General features: G+C 38.5%; 1 protein-coding gene across 1 annotated transcript in view; it reads right to left on the bottom strand.

The window, feature by feature from the left end:
• LOC125458432 (uncharacterized) overlaps positions 1 to 23,881 on the bottom strand; it is a 78,519-nt gene that overhangs the window by 15,933 nt on the left and 38,705 nt on the right. The window contains exons 8-11 of the mRNA XM_059650507.1: positions 19,974 to 20,102; positions 19,825 to 19,864; positions 14,782 to 14,846; positions 10,333 to 10,427 (exon numbers count right to left, since the gene is read on the bottom strand). Coding sequence (XP_059506490.1) covers positions 10,333 to 10,427; positions 14,782 to 14,846; positions 19,825 to 19,864; positions 19,974 to 20,102 — 329 coding nt within the window. The remainder of the gene's footprint in view (positions 1 to 10,332; positions 10,428 to 14,781; positions 14,847 to 19,824; positions 19,865 to 19,973; positions 20,103 to 23,881) is intronic.

Here is a 23,881-nt window from a genome sequence, read left to right as displayed (position 1 = left end):
TCCAAAATGATGGTGCCGATGTCCTAATTTGCACAATGACTGATCATCCACCCTGTATATGCTCACCTACATGGAAGTACGGCTCATCCAGCAGCCAGTCTTAAAAATTTTCAGCCTGGCTTGCAAATTGTTCCACACCTCAGAACTCCCCATCTCTAATCTCCTTCAATCATGTAACTCTAAAGCACCTGCATTCTTCTAGTGCTGACCTTTTTTGCTGTCCAATTTTAAAAATCATGCAATTAGCAGCCTTGCTTTCAACTGTCAAGGTCCTCTGAAGTAAGGCATTCCCTCCCTGAACCTTCCTGCTTGTTTATTCCTTTGAGATACTCCTTCAAGCATAGAGTTGCGACAAAGCTTTTGGTCATCTGCCATAATAAGCAATGTTCGATAAGACACTGACAAAACATCCAGAAGTAATCCTCTACGCTAGGCTATACAAGTTTAAAGTTTTGCTCAAAGCAATATTTGCTATAGACAAAAGTACCTGACTAATTGATTGATTAGAAAAACATTACCAGTGATAACATACGAGTTCGAGAAACATTAGAAAAATTCAGTTTTTAAAAATATTGTACAGAGCTTATTAGTGTCTAATGTTGACAACGGAAGAGAAAACGTCACCGTATGCAACCATTGTTTCAACTTAAGATCAAGATCGTATCTCATTTTTGTATTTTTAATATTGGACTGAAATGGGAAAATGACTGAAATCAAGGATTGCAGAAGTATTCCTGTACTTTTAGAACTTACTGAAATTCATTCTAAGATATGTTTATACTGCTTTGTTCAAGCAGAAGCAGAGACCATTGTAGATGAGATAGGCTATGTGTACAAAATGAGAATCACCCAGTAACAGGTTGTGGATTGTTTCATGGTATTGCGACCAGTTGCAAATGTCAAAACGTTATCAACCTAACAACTAAGTGCTTGTAGAGATAACAGGAACTGTAGATGCTGGAGAATCTGAGATAACAAGGTTTACAGTTGGATGAACACAGCAGATCAAGCAGCATCTTAGGAGCAATTGGTTCCTGATGGCTGAACATCTTGTGAAGGTGAATGATGCAGCAGTCCAGAGGCTTCTACCAAGAAGGTCAGACAGCCATGTCTTTTTCTCTAGTGAAATATCTAAAGCCGGAGGAAAACTAGATTATTTCTCCTCACCACTTAATGTAAGCTGTGGATTTTTAGTAGTAACCAAGAGACTTTGCAGCTTGTGTATCAATTGCTTGTGCCATTTGCGAAGAAGGGAAGAGAACCTGGAGAAGAAAGATGGAACAAAAACTATGGCAAGCAAAAGGATCATCTGTTAACCCTGTGGACTGGGGCCATTGAACTGCTTCCAGTTTTATTTTCCCTACACCCATAACACCAAAGTTTTTGCCTGCCTGTCTGTGAAGGGTTTTTATAAATGGAGTTAGTGTTTTAACTAGTAGAATTACGTCAACGGATCATAATCATTTATTTTTGGTTAGAATCTGTTTATTTGTAATAAATAGCAGATCTTGGCAATACAGAAATCTGTCTTGTGTTAGCCAGGGACACTCTGACAGATGAACTGAAGATTTTGTATAGCTCACCAGAATTTTTAAACTTTTATGACGACTCTGGGAATCTCAGAGCTTGATTTCGAGCACAGGAACTCAGCGAGATGTGGCATAGCAGCTTGCTGTTTACACAAACATTGAAGCAAGAGTTTTCAAATGTGGCCAATTCTCATGCTTCTGTATATCCTCTACGTGTAATGGAATTAATTTAGCCTGTACACCAAAGCCCCACTGAGTTTTTGCTTAACTAAAGCAAATAAGAAAGCAGAATAAATATCTCAAAAAAATGCGAACACATTCTGAACACAGTTAAATCTGTCACATTTTTCAGTCAATTATTTGGCTTATAGTGTATGACTTACCAACATGTATTTTCCTAGTTGGAAATGGAAGCTCAGCAAATTACAGAATTGTTACAGTGCAGATGATGGCTATTTGGCCGATTAGTTCTCTGATCATTACAATCTCCTGCCTTTCCTTATAATCATACAAATTATTTAAACAGAAATAAATCATTCAATGCCCCCTTGAATTCAACTAAACCTGACTCCATGCTTCCAGGCAGTTTATTCCATAAAACTACTTGCTGTGAGAAAAAGCTTTCTATTACCTTGTACTTGCTTATTTCACAAAACACTTCAAAACTTTACTCCATGGTTCATGGGTAAAAATGGCTTCTCTCTACCCAAATTCCTGGAGCAAATCATAAATACAGTTTTCATAAACTCATTTCTAATTTTTATAACTGGTAGGCAGTTTAAAATCTTCCTATTCTTCAAAAGGTTCTGCAGTTTAATATTCAAATATTATTGGCAACACAGTAATTTTATGCTAGCTCAGGGACAAACGTGGCTAGAACATAGTGGTATTCAAATAGTTTGAAGCAAACAAAATTCACTTCTAACCGATATAGTCTTGTTACACTTCACTGGAGATCAAGACTGATTCTTCCTGGAGATGTTACAGATGCTAAAGATTTGATCAAATATGCAACATTCTCAATTTACCTGTCTTTTAGACCAGGTTGACAGAAAATATGGACCAGGTATTTGTATTGAACAAAATCTATTATTTACTTGTAATAAATAAATTCTAGCCATATGTAAAGAATTGTAACACATGAAAGACAATTACCCATTAAAACTCTAATTGCCTTATAAAGCTTCCCCTATACATACATACCGACAGAGAAAAGTAGTATTGGGAATAAACTTGGACGGAAAACTGGGAAGGCAGTTCGATAATCCTGGGCAGGTTTAGTGACCTGATCTTTCTGGCTTACCAGGACTTGCTATTCTGCGATCTCTTTTCTCCTGGTGTCTCCAGCTATTGCAGGAAGTACGCAGCAGCTAGTTCACAACATATAAAACCTAACTTATTTGTTAAAGGCAACAGCCTACAGCAACTGGTAAGGGAAAATAATGTTGCTTTTCTCAGGCATTAGGTTTTCTGTTATTACTGCCGAGACAAAGGCAGCACCCTTCCTTTTCAGAGGTTTAGAGGGTCCTGGCTACAGCATTCACACCCCCAAGATGGCTACCAGGTAGCTGAACAATCACATAAAAGGCAACAGGTGGACATCTTTGTCATTGGCAACTGGTCATGTTCCACAAACTAATCAGCTACTTCTATAATTTTATGTACCATCAGATTTCCTCTTGGTCTTTTTTTTGCAAAACGAAGAAAGTCTTTTTATCTACTTAACATCTAGAATTAACTGCACAGTCCACCAATGAACATTTTTTTAATAAACGAATCTTAAAAAGATAACTTGCATTTATAGAACATAAAACAATTTACCTAGCACTTTTCACAAGCTAATGTCCCAAAGATCTTTACAGCCAAAGAACAACAAACAGTCCTGTTGCAATGCAAAAACTAGTCAATGAAATAATTTCAGTTTCAAATTTGGTATCAATTGGGCCTAATACAACTTAAAATGATTTTACTGGATTTAAATGCATACTTTATATTTGCATATTGTGAGGGACTCTAGCAACTTGTGCTTCTTTCTAACAAACAACACCCTCTTGTCGATTGCCTAAACAAATGCCTCAACGGAACACAATCTCCCATCTGCAACTTCAGCATTTCAAACGTTCCTATGGTAAGGAAATCCATGGCTGGCAGAAATACATTAGGGATTTAAGCAGCTGTACTTGAATTTTTAAATCAGCTGGTTTTGCAGAAACTCCGTATCCAATCTGTAAGTTTAAGAAACAAAATTACACTGAGGAGAGGCAGATGGAATGTAATTTAGATAAATGTTGCATAAATGCTGCATTTTGGAAATGCAAATCAGGGCAAGATTTATATACTTAATGGTAAAGTCTTGGGGAGTGTTGCTGAACAAAGAGATCTTCGAGTACAGGTTCATAGTTCCTTGAAAGTGGAGTCTCAGGCAGACAGAATTGTGAAGGCGCCATTTCGTATGCTTGCCTTTATTGGTCAGTGTATTGCATATAGGAGCAAAAACAGAAGTTGCTGGAAAAGGCTTAGCAGGTCTGGCAGCATCTACGAACAAAAATCACAGTTAATGTTTCAGGTCCAGTGACTCTTCCTCAGAACTGATGGTAGCTAGGAAAGTTACCATCGGTTTATATTCAGAAGATAGGGAGTGGGATGGGATAGGGAGTAAACGTTAGGATAAAGCATAAAGGATGGAGCCCAGAGAGACAGCAGAGCAGTTGAATAGACAAAGGGTTGATAACATTCTGGCTAGGAGGGTGAATAGTTGTTAATGGGGACTGTTAGTAACGAACAACAGTCTGTAATGGCAGGCTATGTGATAACAAGGCCTGGTGTGTGGGGTAAGGAGCTAGGGCATGGGAGAGTTTAGGCCCTAAAATTATTGAACTCATTGTGTCTGGAGGGTTGCAGGGTCCCCAAGCAGAAAATGAGATGTTGTTCTTTCAGATTGCTGAGCTTCACTGGAACACTGCAGCAAATCTGAGACAGGGAACAGGGTGGTGTGTTAAAGTGGCAGGCAACTGGAAGCTTCAGGGTCTTTTTTTGCAGGCAGAATATTCTGTGAAGTGGTCACCTAGTCAGTGCTTCATTACCCCAATGTAGAGGAGACCACATTAGTCTGCTGTATTCGCTGCAGACAAGATTCTGAGAAGTGGAGGTGAGGTGTTGCTTCACCTGGAAGGTATGTTTGGGCTCTTAGATAGCAGGGAGGGAGAAGATAAATGGGCAGTGTTGTACCTTCGATAGTTGCAGGGTAAGGTGCCATGGGGCTTTAGGGGAAATGTCGGGATTGAAAGAAGAGGAGGAAACGGTCCCTGCAAAAGGCAGAGAAGGGAGGGAAGGGGAACATGCGCCTGGTGGTGGCATCTCACTGGAAGTGGCAGAAATGGTGTCCAATGATCTGTACCTGGTTGCCAGTGGGATGGCAGGTAAGGTCAAGGAGAGCCCTATCACTGTTGGGGGAAGGAAGACAGAGATAGTTCTGGCCTGGTTGAGGGCCCTGTTGACAACAGTGCTGGGGAATCCTCAGTTGAGGAAGAAGGTGGACATTTCAGAGGGTGCCTTGTCGAAGTTGGCCTCATCTGAACAGATGCAACAGAGACTGAGGAAGTGAGAAAATGGGATGGAGTCTTTACAGCAAGGTTTATATTGAGTATAGGAGTGGAGGTCATGTGGCTGTACAAGACACTGGAGATTAAAGACTAAGATCAATTTAATTTCAAATTAAAAAGTTGCTGATACATTTGCTATCAGACTATAAGTCATAGGAGAAGAATTTGATTATGGGTGACATAATTCTCAACCTTATTCTCCAGCCTTCTCCCCTTACCCAGTCTCCATTTTAAATAATTCATTGACGTGGCTTCCACAACCTTCTGCACTCTCTGGCTAAAGAAATTTCTCATCTCAGTACCAAAGCATTCTTCATTTTGAAGTTGTGCCCTCCAGTCCATGACTCTCCTACTGGTGGAGACATCTTCTCCACGCTGATTCTATCCAGGTCTCTCACTATTCTGTAAGTTTCAATGAGATCCTGATAAACGCCAAGTACAGACCCAGAGTCATCGACCACTCCTCATATGACAAGCCCTTCATCTCTGGGATCATTTTTTAAAAACTTCTTCTGGACCCCCTTCAAGATCAGTACATACATCCTAAGATAAAGGGCCCAAAACTGCTCACAATTTTCCAAATGCACCTTATAGAGCCTTAGCAATACATTTCTGCTCTTGTATTTGACTCCTCTGGAAATGAATACTAACATTGCATTTGCCCTCCTAACTGCCAAAGCAGCCAAACTTTGAGATAATCTTGAACTAGGACTCCCAAGTCCCTTTATGATTCAGATATCCAAAACCTTTCCCCATTTATAAAAAAATAGTCTATGCTTCCCCTCTTCCAACCAAATTGTATAACGTCACTTTCCTACTTCATATTCTAAAATCCTGTCCAACATCTTGCTAAGTGGTGTTAGTATCAACCTGAAGCGTCATATAGGAAAAGTCTTAAAAAATCAGATTTTAATAAAAGGTATTAATTTAGCATTAGTTATACAAGATTTTGAAAACTATATGGAGACAGATGTCCCCAACGCCCTATGGGCTATGCTGAATCTGCCTGGAGTCAGAGAAACTGGGTAAGGTTGCTAAACCAATAAGTGCCTTAATCTGACAAACTCCAAAGATCAGATTATACCTCTGGGATGAAGAAGAGCTATTTACAATCTCAGAAATAAGCAATTAGTGGTAAATACTACATTAAGTCTAATACAGGAGGATCCCCGATATATGAACATCTGCTTTACAAATGCTCATGCTTACAAACAGGATCCCACAGACAGGTATAAATTTTAAAGATCTGATATTAAAATGTTTCCCGTACTTAGAAATATTTCATGATCTCCACCACTGTGTTCTGACTTGCAAACAAATTGATTTGAAAACAGAACTCATTTGTAATCCAGGACTGCCTATATTGTAATTCATGAATAAGTTTTTATTTGGGTACTGCCTGACTCTTGGGCATTTATTGTTTGTCACAAGTCACTGGGGTAGTGCACTAAGATCAAGCCCCACTATTTCCCTGAAACCATCACAAATGCAAAGATTTGATTAAGCCACTCGATTGGGTAGAATTGGGCAATTCACTTATTTAAGGTTAAAAGAACACATACCTTTTTTTCTATTAAAATGTCTTAATTGTAATCAACTGATTGTAACTAATTGTTATGGACCACACATTCTCAAAATATATTATGGTAGCCCAAATCCTACAGTTTTCTTATTTTAAAAGGTAAATTTCAGGTGCTATGTTCCAGATGAAATTCAATTGGTTAAACTACTCGATATTAACCAAAACATAATTTATTCAGACATATAGTTAACATGCCTCAAAAAAAACGAACTTAGAATAACTCAACTCTATTAGAAAACTTAATTAGTTACTGTATCTATTATTGTTAACTGTTTCAAATAGTAACATCCCATAAACACACCCTTGGCAAAGAGGCAAATTCTGAAAAGATTGTCTCTCATGCAGTTCTCCAAACCAGGAGAAAAGAACAAGAGACAACTCAGAGAAAAAGCAGCAGCTACTGAGAGAGACTTACTACCTTCCACCCCTGTTGAAATCCCAAAAACTACTGCTGAAAACTAAAAATGCCTGGTTTGGGAAGAGAAATTGACTACGCCCTACTCAGGCAGCTTATTCTAATATATATAAAAAAAAGGCCTCAAGTTGCTTATCTTCTCATTGACTGCTTGGCACCTGTCCCTCAATCTCTCTCTAAAAGAAACTAGTATAAAACACTCCTTTTAAAGCCACAGCATCATCGCACCTATGGCAAAAACATAAAAAAGTTGAACTGCTAATTTTTGACTGCGTAACTTAAACTTTAGCCTTTTTATAAACACCCATTTACATATGGAGACAAAGACTAATGAGCCATGGATAATGTGGAAGGACAAAAAGCAGCAGGTAAAGATTTTGAAAGCACTGATTTAGACCACAGAAATCAATGAGTTTCCTTTCAGTTCATTATGGTTCCTTCCATTTCTTTGATACCACAAATTTGTGCATACACCAATTAAGACTTTCATTTACTGGTTGAGATTTTGCCTCTTCAGTGCATCTGAAGGTGATTTTTACTTCTCCGTTCAATAAGGGACTTGCGAGGAACACTGCTCACACAAGGCAGGCAAGGGAAAGTAGTCAGCTAAAGATTCTCTTTTACTTTTCTGCCCAGACGTGAGGGAATGACATAGACAGAGAGAGAGAAGACAGGCAGATATTTTCTCTTCACAAGCAGGAGGCTTCTGGTGCATTGTCCACATACAAGGCTGTAACCACCTGCCTAGGAACAAAATCAAGACTTGCTTCTGTGCTTAGCAGATCTGAAAGCACAAGTGATGCCAACTGCAATGCCAATCAAAAAAAAAGTTTCTTGTCAGAATTTCCTTACATGCGCACAGGTGGTGATGAGTCTACACCTTTCCTTCACTCTTCCAATAAAACATAACTTTATGTACAGACCACAATGTGTCAAAAATAACAGCCTTTACATTATTCATCAAGGTATTAGCATTCTGGACTGAAATCTCTTAGAATCTTCATAAGAAGGTAAAGATATTTTGGTCATTGTGTCTCTAATTCCAAAGTAAGTTATGATTAAAATGCTCAAGATGTCCAGACAATTCTAGGTGTTTCAGAACTGCTTAATTGAGATGGAAACGGGTTCAATCAGACCATGTGCAGAATCTAGGTTCAGTCCATTGAAAAGATTTAGAGAAAAAAAATATAGAGGGCATAGTTTAATAAGGTCATGAACTACAAGCCAAACCAGGAATATCATGAGAAACAGAAACCAATGTAAATCCCCAATGGTTATGAACAAACTTGAATAGAAGTTAATAGAAAAACATGTCAAACAACAAGATTTACAAAGCTGGACAGAGAGTTGTACAGGTGCCAGACAAGGGACAACCAGCACATTTCTCATATAGATTTGTACTAAACAGATGTCCCTCGAGGGGACCCAAGCAAAACTAGTGACATAGAGTTTGAAGAACAACTGGTTGTTGGAGACACAAGGGTAAGTTAATCAACAGTAGAAAAAGCAATTTTGAAAATGTTTTGGCTTCAGACAATAAATGCTTGGGAGTGCAGATCAATTGTTATTAAAGCTGCATTTCTGTATGAAGATCAGCTCTAGATAAAAATATTCGTTCATCCTCCAAAAATAGAACCAAATGCAGTGGAGACATTCCGAGAGTTAAATAAATGTGTATACAGCCTAATGGACATGTCTACAGGTTGATATTTCTCAGCAAGACCTCTCTTATTAAAACCAAATTGTCTTCAGTTAAAAACAGACCCCTGCCATGCTTTATTGACATCAGGACTGCTTTCAGACATCTTTACGATGCATGTAGATGACTTTTTGTGGAAGAACAGTGAATTTGAAAACGTTGTCATAAATGAGCTTGGTCAAAAGTCACACAACACCAGGTTACAAAGGGGCAGCATTCCGAAAGTTTGTGATTTCAAATAAACCTGTTGCACTATAACCCAGTGTCATGTGGCTTTTGACCTTGTTCACTCCAGTTCAACACTGGCACCTCCACATCATAAATGGGCTTAAAACAGAAGTCAAAATTAGAAGCCAGGCTTTGAGGCTTTTAAGTAAATTGGATTAGAAATCAGCCTGAATAGTGTAACTTTATATCAGCAATTTTATTTGGAAAAAAGTTAGCTCCATTGACATTAGTCAAAGTATAGCTTAAGCAAAAAAAATGGAGCAGCTTCCAAAACTGAAGGAGAAGTTGCAAAGTCTAACTGAACAGCTGACTTATCTGGGCACCCAAAAAAGACCAAGTGCCAGTCGTGAAGTATTAAAGTGCAATATATCTATGAGAAATACCAAGGTGGAAGATAGTTGGCCAGACAAAACATTGAAAAATATTAAAAAATTCAGCATCGTGTTTTGAAATTTCCAACAATGGCAAATGCCAGGAACTTGAAACTTCTTGGTTTCAGCAACGCTTCTTAAGTCTGATGGGTTCTTCAGTACAGGACGGTTTGTGTTTCTTTTAGGGTAGAGAGGCAAATACTGCCCTTTGGCTTGGGAAGCTATAAAGATCAGAAAAGTATCAAAAAAGTACCTTAGCTGTGGAATCCCACACCTTTGGCGAAGCAGTTATGTATTTTTCTTCACAAGGATATTGGAAGAACCTCTAAAAAGGAATTCAGCAATAAAACCTATTGAGTGCTGCATCAATACGTCTCAATGGGATAATGTACACTCATAGAAATATGTGAATTGAAAACAAGACAGAGGATCAATATCAGAGTTTTAAAACAGATCAAGAATGGACAGATCTCAAAATTGAAATGATTGGACAACAAGAGTCAGCAAACTTTCATGAAAGCAACAAGCTTTAAGCAACTGTGACATACCGGAAAAATCAACACTTGGAACTTTAACGTGCAAAAGGAAAAAATACCTGTTGCCATTTTTAAAAAAAAACTATTATTAACTGATTTATCTAAAAAGAACATATCCAAACCAATTGATTAGAAATAATTATGTGGGCTTACAAGTTCCTACAATTATTTGTGCATCTATTTATTTACACTCAACAGGATGTTGAATTTTAAGTAGTGCATGTATGCTTTGGCCAACCTTATGCAATTAAATTACTTTTCACCATTTTCCGTCCTACAATAAAAGCTGGCCAAAAAAAATGGAAATTAATGGTAGCATCTCAAAGCATATAAAATTGCAATTTATGACATTATGCTAGTTTTCTCTTACTGATTTCTTCTGCTCATCTCGGAGAGAAACTGCATTTAACTTTTTCTGCTCAAGAGTGATCTCCTTGCTTGCTTGTAATTTAGAGACTGTTTTACCTAATTAAAAATTATAGTTGAAAACAGCATAAAATTCAGTTAATTTATCACAGCACAATTTACAACTTTGTCAATATATTTTTCTAAAGTGCAAGGATGACAACCATTTCGAGAAGAATGTTTCACTTTTGTTAAGTTTAAACTTAGTCAAAAAATTGCTCACGAATGGCTTATGTTTGGAGTTACTTTTCCAAAGTGTGCCATTTGGCAATAATTCTTTCAGGAAGAACCGATTGTAACATTGGGACAGTAATCAATTAAACATGCATCCAAATTTAATTTGGGCTGAGGTAAAATGGATTGAATTCTGAGGTCAATGGCATGCAACTTCATTGGTAATTGAATTAATATGTTGTCCTTCACTGGCAACATGAAGGACAACATATTAATTCAATTTGATTTGTTGTAGTAAGTTGTTAGGGGATTCAGGCTGCATTAAACACCATTGCTCCCTCTGTGTTTAAGGATTTTCTAGCATTCACGTTTAAGGATTTGGTAGTTTGTCTCATTAAATGCATTTGCTCAGTATATCTGGCAGATCATGTTTACTGTTGAAGGTGTGTAATATCCCGAGATCGCAGATAGTTTGAAATCCCGATGTGACTGAGGGAATTATTATTTCAGTATCTTTATAGAGGTACAAACACCCAAAGAGCTTCTCGCGCACAAAACTGGCAATATAAAATGGAGAAGAATTTTCATTGATGCAGAGGATTATACAACAGCAAAAACCAGTAGAGGCCATATGCAGTTAGAAATAGTAGCAGGAGCTTATGTTAGGCTAGAAACCTCAATGTCATGGAACTTTGAAATTCCCAGTTTTACATTTATAATATGTAACAGATTTAAAGGAACAAAAGCAGAAGTTGCTGGAAAAGCTCAGCGGGTCTGGCAGCATCCATAAAGGAAAAAAAAAATTCAGAGTTAACCTTTCGGGTCTGGTGACCCTTCCGCAGAACTGCAAAAGATTTATTTTATTTAAAATGTTTTTTTTCTTTTTACATGAATATGGCTCATGTTGCCCTCTTTATTATTAATACAACTTAATTAGTATGCATCCTGAATTGTTGCTATATATAGCTTGGTAAAATTTATGGTGCACTTCGACTTTAAAGAACACAGACAAAATGAAGGATCGTCCCGTTGCTACGATGCAGGTTAAAGTACACTGAAACATAGCAGAATCTACAGTACCAGCATGTTTTTCAAAAATGTTTATCATCAACCACTTGCCTGTATAGAATGCATTTAAACACAAGAAAAATACTAAATACACTGCAAGAAGAAAAAAGAATGAATGCTAGCTGGAGGTAGGATGGCAGAAATTGTGAAAGAGGTGAGTTTTAAGGGGGATGGGGATCATAATAAAAGTGATTAGTAGTAGTAGTAGTAGTAGTAGTAGTAGTAGTCGTTGTTTGGGAGGAGAGGTGGGGAATTCTACAGCAAGTAGAAGAATGGAGGAGTGGAGAAGTGATGGGATACGCTAACAAATAGAAACAGCAACTTCAGGTAGGATAGGTTGCAGAATTAGGGAGCTGAAGTCATGAACGGACCAGTGCAAGGACTGGAAAGCAAATATAGGTTAGTAAAGATAGGGATTATGGGTGAACAAGAGAGAAAGTTGCAGAGTTTGCAATTACTTTGCTACAAACGCACGACATCACAAGATGGTTACGTTTTAAAACAGCTCTCTTTAATTCAAGGTACAGTGGAGTTGTGATGACAGCTGTGACCCACAAGCACTGAAAATAAGCCCATGAGATTTGGTTGTGCGGGGACAGGGTCGAGGTGATGTTCTTGCTGCTTACAGACACAGACTCTCAGCACAATGAAGCTGTTTTGAGATGACCCAAAACTGGTGCTGTAATGCCAGGTAGAAGAAAGGGACTGATTTTGGATTGACTACTAAGTGTAGAGCTTATGAGGCCAAAATCTATGCACTTGGAAGATGAAAAATCAAAAGACCACAGAAGAGGGTACGCAAAACAGAAAGCTCAAATCGATTACGTTCAAATCATTGAATGAAGGGAACTGAAGGACATGGGAAGATTCACCTTGAAGCATGGAAAGAGTTCCTATATGAAGCAGGAAGCGTTTTGGACTTCTAAAGTCACAAAACCACATCATTGCAGAGAGTGCAGTGCAATATACACATAGCATAGGGTTTTCAGTTAAGTTACTGGAGAATATTTTTTCAGTATTTTACTGTATTGGTGCCCACTAAAAAAACAGAAACAGAAAATAGGAGGAGATGGCCCTTTGACCCTGCTCTGCCATTAACGATGATCCAATTCAAGTAGAAACAGTGACTTGAGGTAGCATAAGTTGCAGGATTAGGGAACTAAAGTCATGACAGGATCATCCAGCTCAATAGCTTGTTCCTACTTTACTGTCATATCCTTTGATCTCTTTAACCCTATGTGCTTAGCCATTTCCTTCTAGAAATCATAGTTTTTTTTGACCTGAACTGCTTTCTGTGGTAGTTAATTCCACAGGCTCAGTCTCAGAGTGAATAAATTTCTTCTCGCATTCAGTCCTAAATGGTTTACGCCTTATCCTTAGATTGTGACCCCTGGTTCTGGACATCCTTGCCATCAGGGACATCCTTCCCATATCTACCCTGTGTAATGGACCAGCCAACCCCTGCCTCAAAATATATTCACAAGACAGGGTCTAGACCCTATTTTTTCATATTTTAAAGTGGAAAGCATTGCATTCCAGATATAATTTGATAGGTCAAACTACTCAGCTTTAGGCTTTAAATAAAAGAATTGGCTCAACTCTAACTCTATAAAAATGCTTAACAAAACAGTATACATATTATACGTATACACACACACATACAAAATAAACTACTACTAATTAACTGTTCCAATATGGTAGCATCCCATTAACACACCCATGACAAAGGCAAATTCAGTAAAATAGGTATCTCACTTGCAATTCTAGAAGCAGGATGAGAACTACAGCTTTCAGCTGTAATAGAGATAGGCATAAGAGCTTCCACATTAAGCCTCAAAACCCCAGCAACTGAAGAAAGCTAAAACTAAAAGGCCTGGTTCTGTGGGAGTTTGACCGCACTCATTCAGACTGATTGAACTGTTCCAACTTTAAAAAAAACCAAGGCCTCACAAGCTGTTTACTTTATTGGCTTTAAGCAGACCGCTCGTCTCAACTTTACTTCATAAAAAAACTGGACAAAATACACCGCTTAAAGCCATAACATTCTCACACTTGTCCAGTTCTTTGTCCTATAAAGACACTCCATTCTTCTGAAATCCAAAAAATATAATCTTTACTGATCAATCCCTCCTCACACATTAGTCCTGCCATCCCAGGAATCAGTCTGATAGACTTTCATTACACTCCCTCTAGAGCAGAAGCATCCGTTCTCAGGTGACCAAAACTGCACACAATACTCGAGGTAGTCTTACCAAGGCTCTACACAATTGTCACAAGATATCCCTGCTCCTGTACTAGAATCTTCTTTTTAAAGAATGGCCAACATACCATTTGCCTTCTTTATTCCCTGCTGCACCAGCATGCTCACCTTCAGTAAGTGTTATACAAGGACAGCAGGTCTCAATGCACATTCCCCTCTTTCAATTTATAGTAATTCATATATCTGCCTTCCTGATTTTGCAACCAAAGTGGATAACCTCACATTTATCCACAATATACTGCCATCAGCCATGCATTTACCCACTCACTCAACTTGTCCAAATCATACTGAGGCATCCCTGCATCTTCCTTCCACTTATTTTGTGTCATATACAAATTTTGAGGTAGTATTTAGTTCTCTCATTGAAACCATTCACAAATTGTGAATAGCTGGGGTCCTTACAGTGATCTCCATGGTATTCTATTAAACGCTGCCTGACAGTCAGAAAAATAGATCCATTTATCCCTACTCTGTATTTTTGGTCTGCCAAATCAGTTTTCTATTCATCACAACAACTAGTCATTGTTAATTTTAATTTGTTACAGTTAAGGATTAAAATGCTAAATCTTGTTTTGTGATTAGACAATCAATAACCACGTTTTTAAAAAAAATCATCAGTCTCATTGAAGATCAAGAAAAACCTGAAGTGGGGGGGGGTGGTGTGGGTGGGAGGAGAGAGGTGTGCGTGTGCGTGTCAGGAGAACAGTGCAAACATTCTCAGACAGCAAGGCAGAAGTGGGCAATAGCACAAACATCGTTACAATAAATCATTAACAGACAGAATAATGGGTCAGATCTATGTTCAAGTTCAACAGGCTCCCAAGTTTGCAAAAGAACTGACACTTGATGGAAGCCCAACCTTAAAATGTCATTTCAGGTTGATTGCACTAGGTCATCAAACATAGCCTCTACCTGCAACAGTAAAAGTAGTAGCTTGAGAATTCCCACGCTCCTCAGCTCCATCTGATACATGGTATCTAGAAAAAAAAAGAGACAATAATAAAATTAAAATACAGCAAAGTAGTACTACTGGTGAATTGTATTGTTGCACATTTATTTTTGTCCTGTGTGACTACAGATGACATTTCCCCTGAAGCTACGTAATTTCAACAGAAAAAAATTGAAAATACTAAACATTTTTGACATAAACAAAAATCAAGACTAAAGATATTGGCAATCCAAAAATCAACTGGAAAACTTTGAAAGTTAAGAATTGGTAATCTCAAGTGTTCTACCTCCTGGAATGCACATCTTCCTATTTTCCCTCAATTAGATAGCTGGTTGGTGGAAAGTATAGAGGGGATGTCAGAGGCAGGTTCTTTACGCAGAGAGTTGTGAGAGCATGGAATGCGTTGCCAGCAGCAGTTGTGGACGCAAGGTCATTGGGGTCATTTAAGAGACTGCTGGACATGTATATGGTCACAGAAATTTGAGGGTGCATACATGAGGATCAATGGTCGGCACAACATCGTGGGCTGAAGGGCCTGTTCTGTGCTGTACTGTTCTATGTTCTAATGATAATGACATCTTCGACACTAAAGCTTCAGAAATAAGCTGCCGTTTCTTCAGCCCCATGAATTGCTTAAGATCCTTCCGATGATTCCATCCAACCTCCCTTATTGCTAGCTTCATCTTTCCCCTCTACCTATAAACATAATAAAATTTCTTCTCAAATTCCCATCCCTTAGCCTTCACATGAAAGATTATTTTCAACAATCTTTAATCCACCACTTCCCTCTTCAATGCTCTTGTTCTCATGTATCTGGGATTTTATCAAACTTGCAGAAGAGATAAAATAAATCCATTCACTATTTCCTATACTATTGTCGAGCGGCATAAAAACATCTTCAAATCCAGCATGCTGCATTCAATTAATCGAAACTTTAGAAAAGCTTAGTTTTCCAGTTAATTCTATTTGCAAATGCGAATTGGAATTCTTCAGATACTTCCCATTTCACTTTGCCATATGCTAACCTTCCAATATGGTCTATGCATCTTGCGCTGAAACATTTGCACCCACGTTCAGCCAAAGGAGCTGAATGGTTAACACATTTTGGATTCCTGTAGAGGTCTCTAACACAGATACCAGTCTTGAACCTATGTGAACAAGTCTTGAACCATGCCAGGTGACATTAAAAAAAATGCTGAAAAACACTTGACACTGCAGAGGTTATGGGCCCTGATGATATTTCAGCAATTGGACTGAAGACTTGTACTCCAGAACTTGTCATGTAACTAGCCTAGTTGTTTCAATACAGTTACAACACTGGAAATGTGGAAAATTGCACAGGTATGTCCAATACTCATGATACAGAACAAATTCATCTCAGTTAATTGACACCTTTGTGATCTCTCAACCAGTAAAGCAATCTTCAGCCAGAGGTGCTGAATCTCCTTTAGGAGTCCATAACATCATCTTCAGCCAATTTAATTCATTCCATCTGATATCAAAAATGTTTGGAGGCACTGGACACCTCAAAGGTAATGGATCCTGACAACATTCCAGCAATAGTGCTGAAAACTTGTACTCCAGAACTTGCCAGTCACCTAGCCAAGCTGTTCCAATACAGTTACAACACTGACATCTACCCAACCATTTGGACAACTGCCAAGTATGTCCTGTATGTAAAAAGCAGGGCAAATTCAACCAGGCCAGTTTCCACACTATCACTCTACTCTCAGTCATCGGTAAAGTGACAAAAAGGTGTCATCAACAGTGTTCTCAAGCAGGACTTGCTCAGCTGTAAGCCACTCAGTGACGCTCAGTTTGGGTTCCACCAGGACCATTCAGCTCCTGACCGCATTATAGCTTTGGCTCAAACATGGACGAAAAAAGCCAAATTCCAGGTGGTGAGGTGAGACGATAGCTCTCGACATCAAGGTCACATTCAACTGAGTGTGGAGTCTAGGAACCCTAACAAAACTGAAATCAAATCTGAATTGGTGGCAAACCCCCTGCTAGTTGGAGTCATATCTGGCAGACAGGAAAATGGTCAGCTCCAGGACATCTCTGCATGGGTACCTCAGGGTAGTTTCCTTGGTCCAACCATCCTCATCTGCTTCAATGACTTTCCTTCCATAATCAGAGTAGGGATGTTCACTGATGATCGCACAATGTTCAGTATCACTTGCAACTCGTCAGATACTGAAGCAGTCCATGTTCAAACGCAACAAGATTTGGACAACATCCAGGCTTGGGCTGACAAGTGCCAAGTAACATTCATGCTACACAAATACCAGGCAATCCAAAAGGAGACAATAGAACCACCATAGCTTGACATTCAATGGCATTCTCATCACTGAATCACCCACAATCAACATTCTTGGGGGTCACCACTGACCAAAAATTCAACCGATTTGCCAGATAATACAGTGGCTATAAGAGCAAGTCTGAGGCCAGGAATACTGCAGCAAGAAAATCACCTCCCAATTCCCCAAAGCCTGTTCAGCAACTACAAGGCACAAGTCAAGAGTGTGATGAATACTCCCCATTTGAGTGGATGAGTGCAGCGCCAAAATCAGCAACCAGGACAAAAGTAGCCCATTTGATTGGCACCGCATCCACAAACGATGCTCAGTACATACTGCAGCCACTATCTACAGGACATACTGCAGAAATTCACCAAAGATCATTAGACAGCACATTACACATCCATTACCACTTCCAATTCGAAGGACAAGGGCAGCGGACACATGGGAACACCACCTGCAAACTGCCCTCCAAGGCACTCACCATCCTAACTTGGAAACATATCGCCATTTCTTCACTGTTGCAGAGTCAAAATCCTGGAATTCGTCCCCTAGGGGCATTGTGGATCAACTTATAGCACACCAGCTGCAATAGTTCAGGACTGCAGCTAACCACCATTTCTGAAGGGCAACTAGGGATGGGTAAATAAATACTGGCCAGCCAGTGATGCCCACATCCCATGAGCGACTTAAGAGAAGCAACTGAAGAAATCACCAAGAATGCAGTCAAGCAATGCTTGCTCAGCAAAAACCTGCTCAAACCTATTCAGTTTCAGTTTAGTCCAACCACTCATCTCTTTACCTCATTGTACACTTAGTTCAAACATAGTCAAGAAACAGCTGACATCCAAAGTTTTGGTGAGTGACTGTCATCAAGATCACAATTGACAGAGTATGCCATCAAGAAGCCCTGGCAAAACTGCAGACAGTGGGGCTCAAGGGGAAGGCTCTTGGTTGAGTCATAACTAGGACCAAAGATGATAGCTGTGATTGTTAGAAGTCAATCATCTTGAACCCAGTATATTGTTACATGACTTCCTCAGACTAGTTACTGCCAGTGGCCCATCAACCTTCAAGCAGTTTCATCATCTTCCCTCCATCATAGATCTGATGTCAGAAAGTTTGCTGATGATAGCAGTATTTAGCACTATTCCCGACTTCTCAAATACTGGAACAGTTCAGTTCCATATGCTCCATTAACTGGACCACATTCAGGCTTTATTAATGACATGGATGAGGAAAGCAAATATGTTGTAACCAAGTTTGTGAATGACAAATAAAAAGGTTGGAAAGTGACAAGAACATCACAGAATCTGCAGAGATATATAGACAGGTTAAGCAAGTGGGCAGAAACTTGGTAGATGGAATATAATCTGGTAATCGGTTAGGCTACACATTTTGGTAAGGAAAATAGAGAATGTGATTATTATTTAAAAAGAGAAAGACCGCTGAAATCAACAGGAGAGAGATTTGGAAGTCTTTGTCCATGAATCACAAAAAGCCAGCATGCAAGATCAACAATTAACAGGAAAGGTAAATAGAATGTTGGTCATTATTTCAAACGGTTTAGAGTATATAAAAGTAGTGAGGTTTTGCTCCACCTACACAAGAAATGCGTCAGATCATAGCTAGAATACGGTCAACAGTTTTGGGCCTTTTGTCTGAGTAATGCTGGCATAGAAGGCAGTCCAGAAAAGCTTAAATAGGGTGAACAAAACTGACTAAAGTTAACACATGTTTGTTAATGAACGATAATTTGCAACCATGTATACTGAATAACTTGAGTAATCGATAACTGCAAAAATATAATACATGCATTTTTGTTTTAACAATCAAAGCTGGTTTTTTGGACAAATGTAATTGTATGCTTAGACTACTGACTGGTTTGCTACAATCTTGCAACCTCTACTTCTGCTGAATGTGCCTTGGCATACCGACTTCTGTGGCAGCCAGTCAAGAGAGAAAACTTGAAGCAAGAATGACTGGATATCCAAAATACGATAATAATGAAGGTCGTTGCTGATAAATTCAGATTTCAAACTTCACTCAAGGTCTCTGCCTAAAATGTATCTGCCTCACGATAGGTTTCCTCATTTTCAAGGAATTTCTCTAAAGCTTTCCCAACAGTGGCTACAGAATTCTTCTCTTTGGTGTTGATTTTGTCTCCGTCTCTTTTACGTGAAGAGTCTTGGATTAAAAGAAAAAATACCTTCCTCAATTTTTTTTAACCTGTGTATGATTTACAGATTCTAGGCAGTTCTGAAATAAAATATACTTTCACAACTCGTTAAGGATGAAGTCAGGAATTTCAGCCATGTAATTATCCCTAACAAATTTTGTTATTTTTAAGCTTTCCCCAGCTCCAGAACAGGCACGTACATACTTGCTATATATAAAAACGTGAGACAGCATCAGCTCGCACCTCCTGATTCTATAGCAACAGAGCTGAGCACAATCATTCTGAAGCCTCCCTATTTCATAGGCCAAAGATATCAAGGTAGACCAATAGATTTATTAAAAAGGATGGGCAAGTATAAAATTACTTATTTTACTACAACCTCCGAGATTTCAAAGAGCATTTAATAAAAGGCAATTTAGTTACTGAAGTTTATGGTACAGACATCGCTACTTACAATTACAGTACATTCTTACAACAAAACCAAAGTCTCATTATCATTGATGCTGATCTAAATGGCAACACCTCACCCACTGAAGTTTCTTTCTCTTGTGAGATTTCCAGTCTGTTCTGAGATACAGAAAAAAAATTAGTACACTGCAATATACTGAAGAAATCCTGTAACAAACAAAGAGATATTAAGATTTTGAAATGAAGTAGTTGTAAATGAGCTGATTACCTAAAATTTCAGAGAGATCTGAAGGCTGGCCAATCACATCAATGTTTGCTGCTTTACTACTGTCCAGAAGAGTAGAATTTTTACAATAGAACCAATAAATATCTTCCTGATTCACAACAGACGCATGCTCTGAAAGACAGTAACACATTGTTAGTACTAGAAATTAGAGGCTAAGAGTCCTGAGGAATCATAAAATTTTCATTTTGAAAATCAACATCAGCAAAAATCATGAGCTTTGATAAGCTCAATGGTTGGAAAATAAGCTTTTCGCAGAAAAAAATGCACAAAGCATTGCGTGCATGCCATGAAAGGAAAACAAAGGCTCAATCTTGCATCAAGATTGTTATAACTGTTACTGATACAAAAGCAAATATTAAAACTTTTATATTCAATAAAAGGATTTCAGTTGTTCTAGAATGCCTTTATGCTTTCAATTTGATCTGCTGCAGAGTTTTAGAACTTACAGTTTTGCAATGGGACAAATATATTCAAATGGTTTTCATCATAAAAGTAGATATGGGAATTTTTAAAGAAAAGATAGAGATAAAGTTAAGTGCAGCAAGTTTAGCTTCAAAGGCTGAACTCAAATGCATCTCATTACCTTAATTGCAAAGATCATTTGGCTGCTTCACCTCAGCACATTAGGTAAAGATTTGTTTTAAACACTACAGGAGGTAGATATTAAAACGTTACATCTTTGGGCACATCCTTTCAGCACCACACAACTTGCTGTGAATCACTTCTGTCAACTTTATTAAAAACATACAAAAAAAAACCTCTAGAATTGTGCATGCTGGAAATCAGAAGTTGCTGGAAAAACTCAGGAGGGCTGGCAGTATCTGTGGAGACAAAGCAGAATGAACACTTTGGGTCAAGCGACCCTTCATCAGAACTGATTTTAGGTAAGAAAAAGGTTGCTATATAATGTTAGAGAAGGGGTGGGGGAGGAGGAGCAGGAGTAAGTGACAGATGAAGATGGGGCCCAGAGAGAAAGTAGAACAGTTGGGCAGACAAAGGAATGAGTAAAAGTCAGCTCGGGAGACTCAACAGCTGCTAATGGGGACTATCATTTACTTCTTCCTCCTTCCCTGACCTCTCTTCTAGCATATATACTAACCTTTTCCTAGCTACAATCAGTTCTGAAGAAGGGTCACTGGACCAGAAACATTAACTCTGCTTTCTTTCCACTGGCGGTTGCTAGTCTAGAGTGTTTCCAGCAATTTCTGATTTTAAGTACTGTGACAATATTTACAATGCAAACCAAATTTCACTTCAAAACCAAACAAATTGGTCTTTGAGTTCACAAAATTCCCCAAATTAGTTTAAAAAGAAGTTGGCATGCAGTTACTGGTACATTAAAATCACCTCTAGAGTACAAAAAAAGGTCTAAACAAAGTAAAACTAGTAGAAACTTGATCTGTTCTTAATGATTAAATGCATACATTCACAATGTGTTTTGATGTCTTTATTCAAGTTTACAATTTCCTTGCCCTCCCTAAAAGCAGAGGGGCTTGGAATCAATATTGTTGTAACTGGAAGCCAAACTGGTATCATAATCTCAGAATACACGTTGAAAAGATTTTTTGTTTTAGCATCGCTGTTCAAACTATGGGATGACTTACATAAATATTAGAATATCCTACTTAGATAAAATGCATTTTAACATTGAAGAAACTTTGACAGGAAGCAGCATCATCACACAAGTTATGCGAAATACAGCAAAGAAAGAGGTTTCGTGTTCTCGACAGAATGAGAGCAAGCAGACGGGGATGCAGGCATGAACAGGGCTGAGAGCGATAAACTAAGATTCAGCAAAAGTGCACGCATGACAAGAGTGATGGGTGAGACGGTGACAAAGGGCCCTTTTCCTCATTATTATTTGAGGAATTAAAGAAACATTTATTACAAATGTGTTACAAATACCTAATGATTTCTTTGTGCAACTATGAATTCTTCCTCTTCCTATTACTTATATATTTCAGAATTGAGCTAAAGGCACGTAAAAGGACTTTTTTTAAATTTTAAAAAAAAAGAAAATTTGATTGTGGATTGAAAGGGGAAAAGGATGGTTTTAAAAAAGCAAAGGTTTGTGGAAGTAGTTGCTGCATATTTTAAAAGCAAGCTATCAATCCCCATTGTAATGTTGTTTACACTTGTTTGTTCAACCAACAGGGCAAGTTTAGATACAGACAAATTAGCACCAGGATGTGCCCACAAAGTGAGATTTGGCCAGCAACAAATAGCTGATATCTGTCCGAAGATCGATCACTGGACTCAAAATGTTAACTGTCTTCTCTCCAATAGATGCTACTGGATCCGGTGAGTTTTTCCAGAAGTTTCTGTTTATGTTTGTTTCAGGTTTCCAACATCCCCAGTTGTTCAGTCTGTGCAGTAGTGACCAGTGTTGAAAAAGGCCTTCTGGCCATCAACAACTGATTGTCTCCCAAATAACTATAAGGCTTGTGGGCATGAACAATTCATGTTTTTGGACCTCCAGAAGGGGAAATAATAAGTCAAAAGTCTGAAAAAAGCCAATTGATTTTCTTTCACCAGTTGCTGTATTGTTTTTAACTGACAAGCCAAAGTCTGAGTTGTGAACCTGTGCCTCCTGAAAGTGAAAGTACCTGAAAAAGAAAGCTCAAGGAGCAGCAAATGCTGGCAAGCCAAGAACATCTAGGTGCACTGTGGGAGAGGGACCAATGAACTGTTTTCCAAGTTTTTTCCCCTCAATATTTTTTAAAAATCTTTTTGTGTTTGTCTGCATATGTGAAGGACGTGTTTCATAAAGGGGTTAGAATTTTAACCAGTAGTTACATATCAACATTTCATAGTAGTTTAGCTGAATTAAAACCTTTCTCTAAAAAAAAAGAATAACTATTTATGTGTAAAGTTCAAGAATCCAGTCAACTTTTTCTGCTAACTTGGGTCTAGACAGTCAGGTAAAACTGTGGAATTTTGCATACTTTGATAAAATATTTGACTTTTGTGATGACTCCAGAGTTTGACTTTCACACTATCCTAGTGAGGTCTGATGCAGTCCTAGTTTCCGTCCAATGCTCACTCTACTCCGGAACCTGAGAGCGCTACCGGCACTTAAGTAAAGGCATAAGATAGCACAAGACCTTCTGTCTGAGGCAGATGGACTGCAATGAAATGGAACAGCCTAGACTAGCATTCCCAGGTTCATTTGCCTGTTCTCTATTCTCCCTTTCATCTACACTTCCCTGCTTGCAGAGATCTCAATAACATTTTACTGTTTGTCAGTGTGGCTTTCAGCTACTAAGGTAAATGTTATGTTTGATCTTTAAATCTGCAGCCAGAGTCTTAATCATTAGGATTGGTCTTCATGCACTCTGGCCTGGCATGCATATCCAATTCTTCGTGACATCGCTCATGCTCTCACTGAAGGAGCAATTGCTCACAACAATCATTTTCAAACTGGACTATATTTTAGGTTAAAAGGGTACTTCTGAAGATGGTGACACAAGCATAAAACACTTCTCATTGCTGCTCTACGAATTCTCTTTTCATGAATCAGATCAGCATCAGTGTTTGCTGAGCACAGCTGAAGAGTCTTATACCCTTAAACCAGGACTTCCCATCGCCAGCTGCTGCATTTCACATCATACTTCTATCCATAACGCAGGAGTAACTATGTTTGTTCATCTACTCTGGGAGAGCACTGACAGAATCTCTCAATCTGCAATCCAAAATCCTGATGAATATTGTTGTACTTGAAAGACTTCAACATCATAATCTGTCAGGACTTATAATGCACTCCACAGAGATGAAAGGCATAAGTTGGAGCAAGAGTCAATGAAAATAAGTTTTCAAGTTATTGTGCAGATCACATTTACTTTATTGCAGGCATCAGTTCAACATCAAGTGAATGCCAAACGTCTGTGCTT

Source organism: Stegostoma tigrinum, chromosome 13 (assembly GCF_030684315.1).
Source record: "Stegostoma tigrinum isolate sSteTig4 chromosome 13, sSteTig4.hap1, whole genome shotgun sequence".
Lineage (NCBI taxonomy): Eukaryota > Metazoa > Chordata > Chondrichthyes > Orectolobiformes > Stegostomatidae > Stegostoma > Stegostoma tigrinum.
Note: the sequence above shows the minus strand (reverse complement) of the source record. Positions and strands in the feature narration are given on the sequence as shown.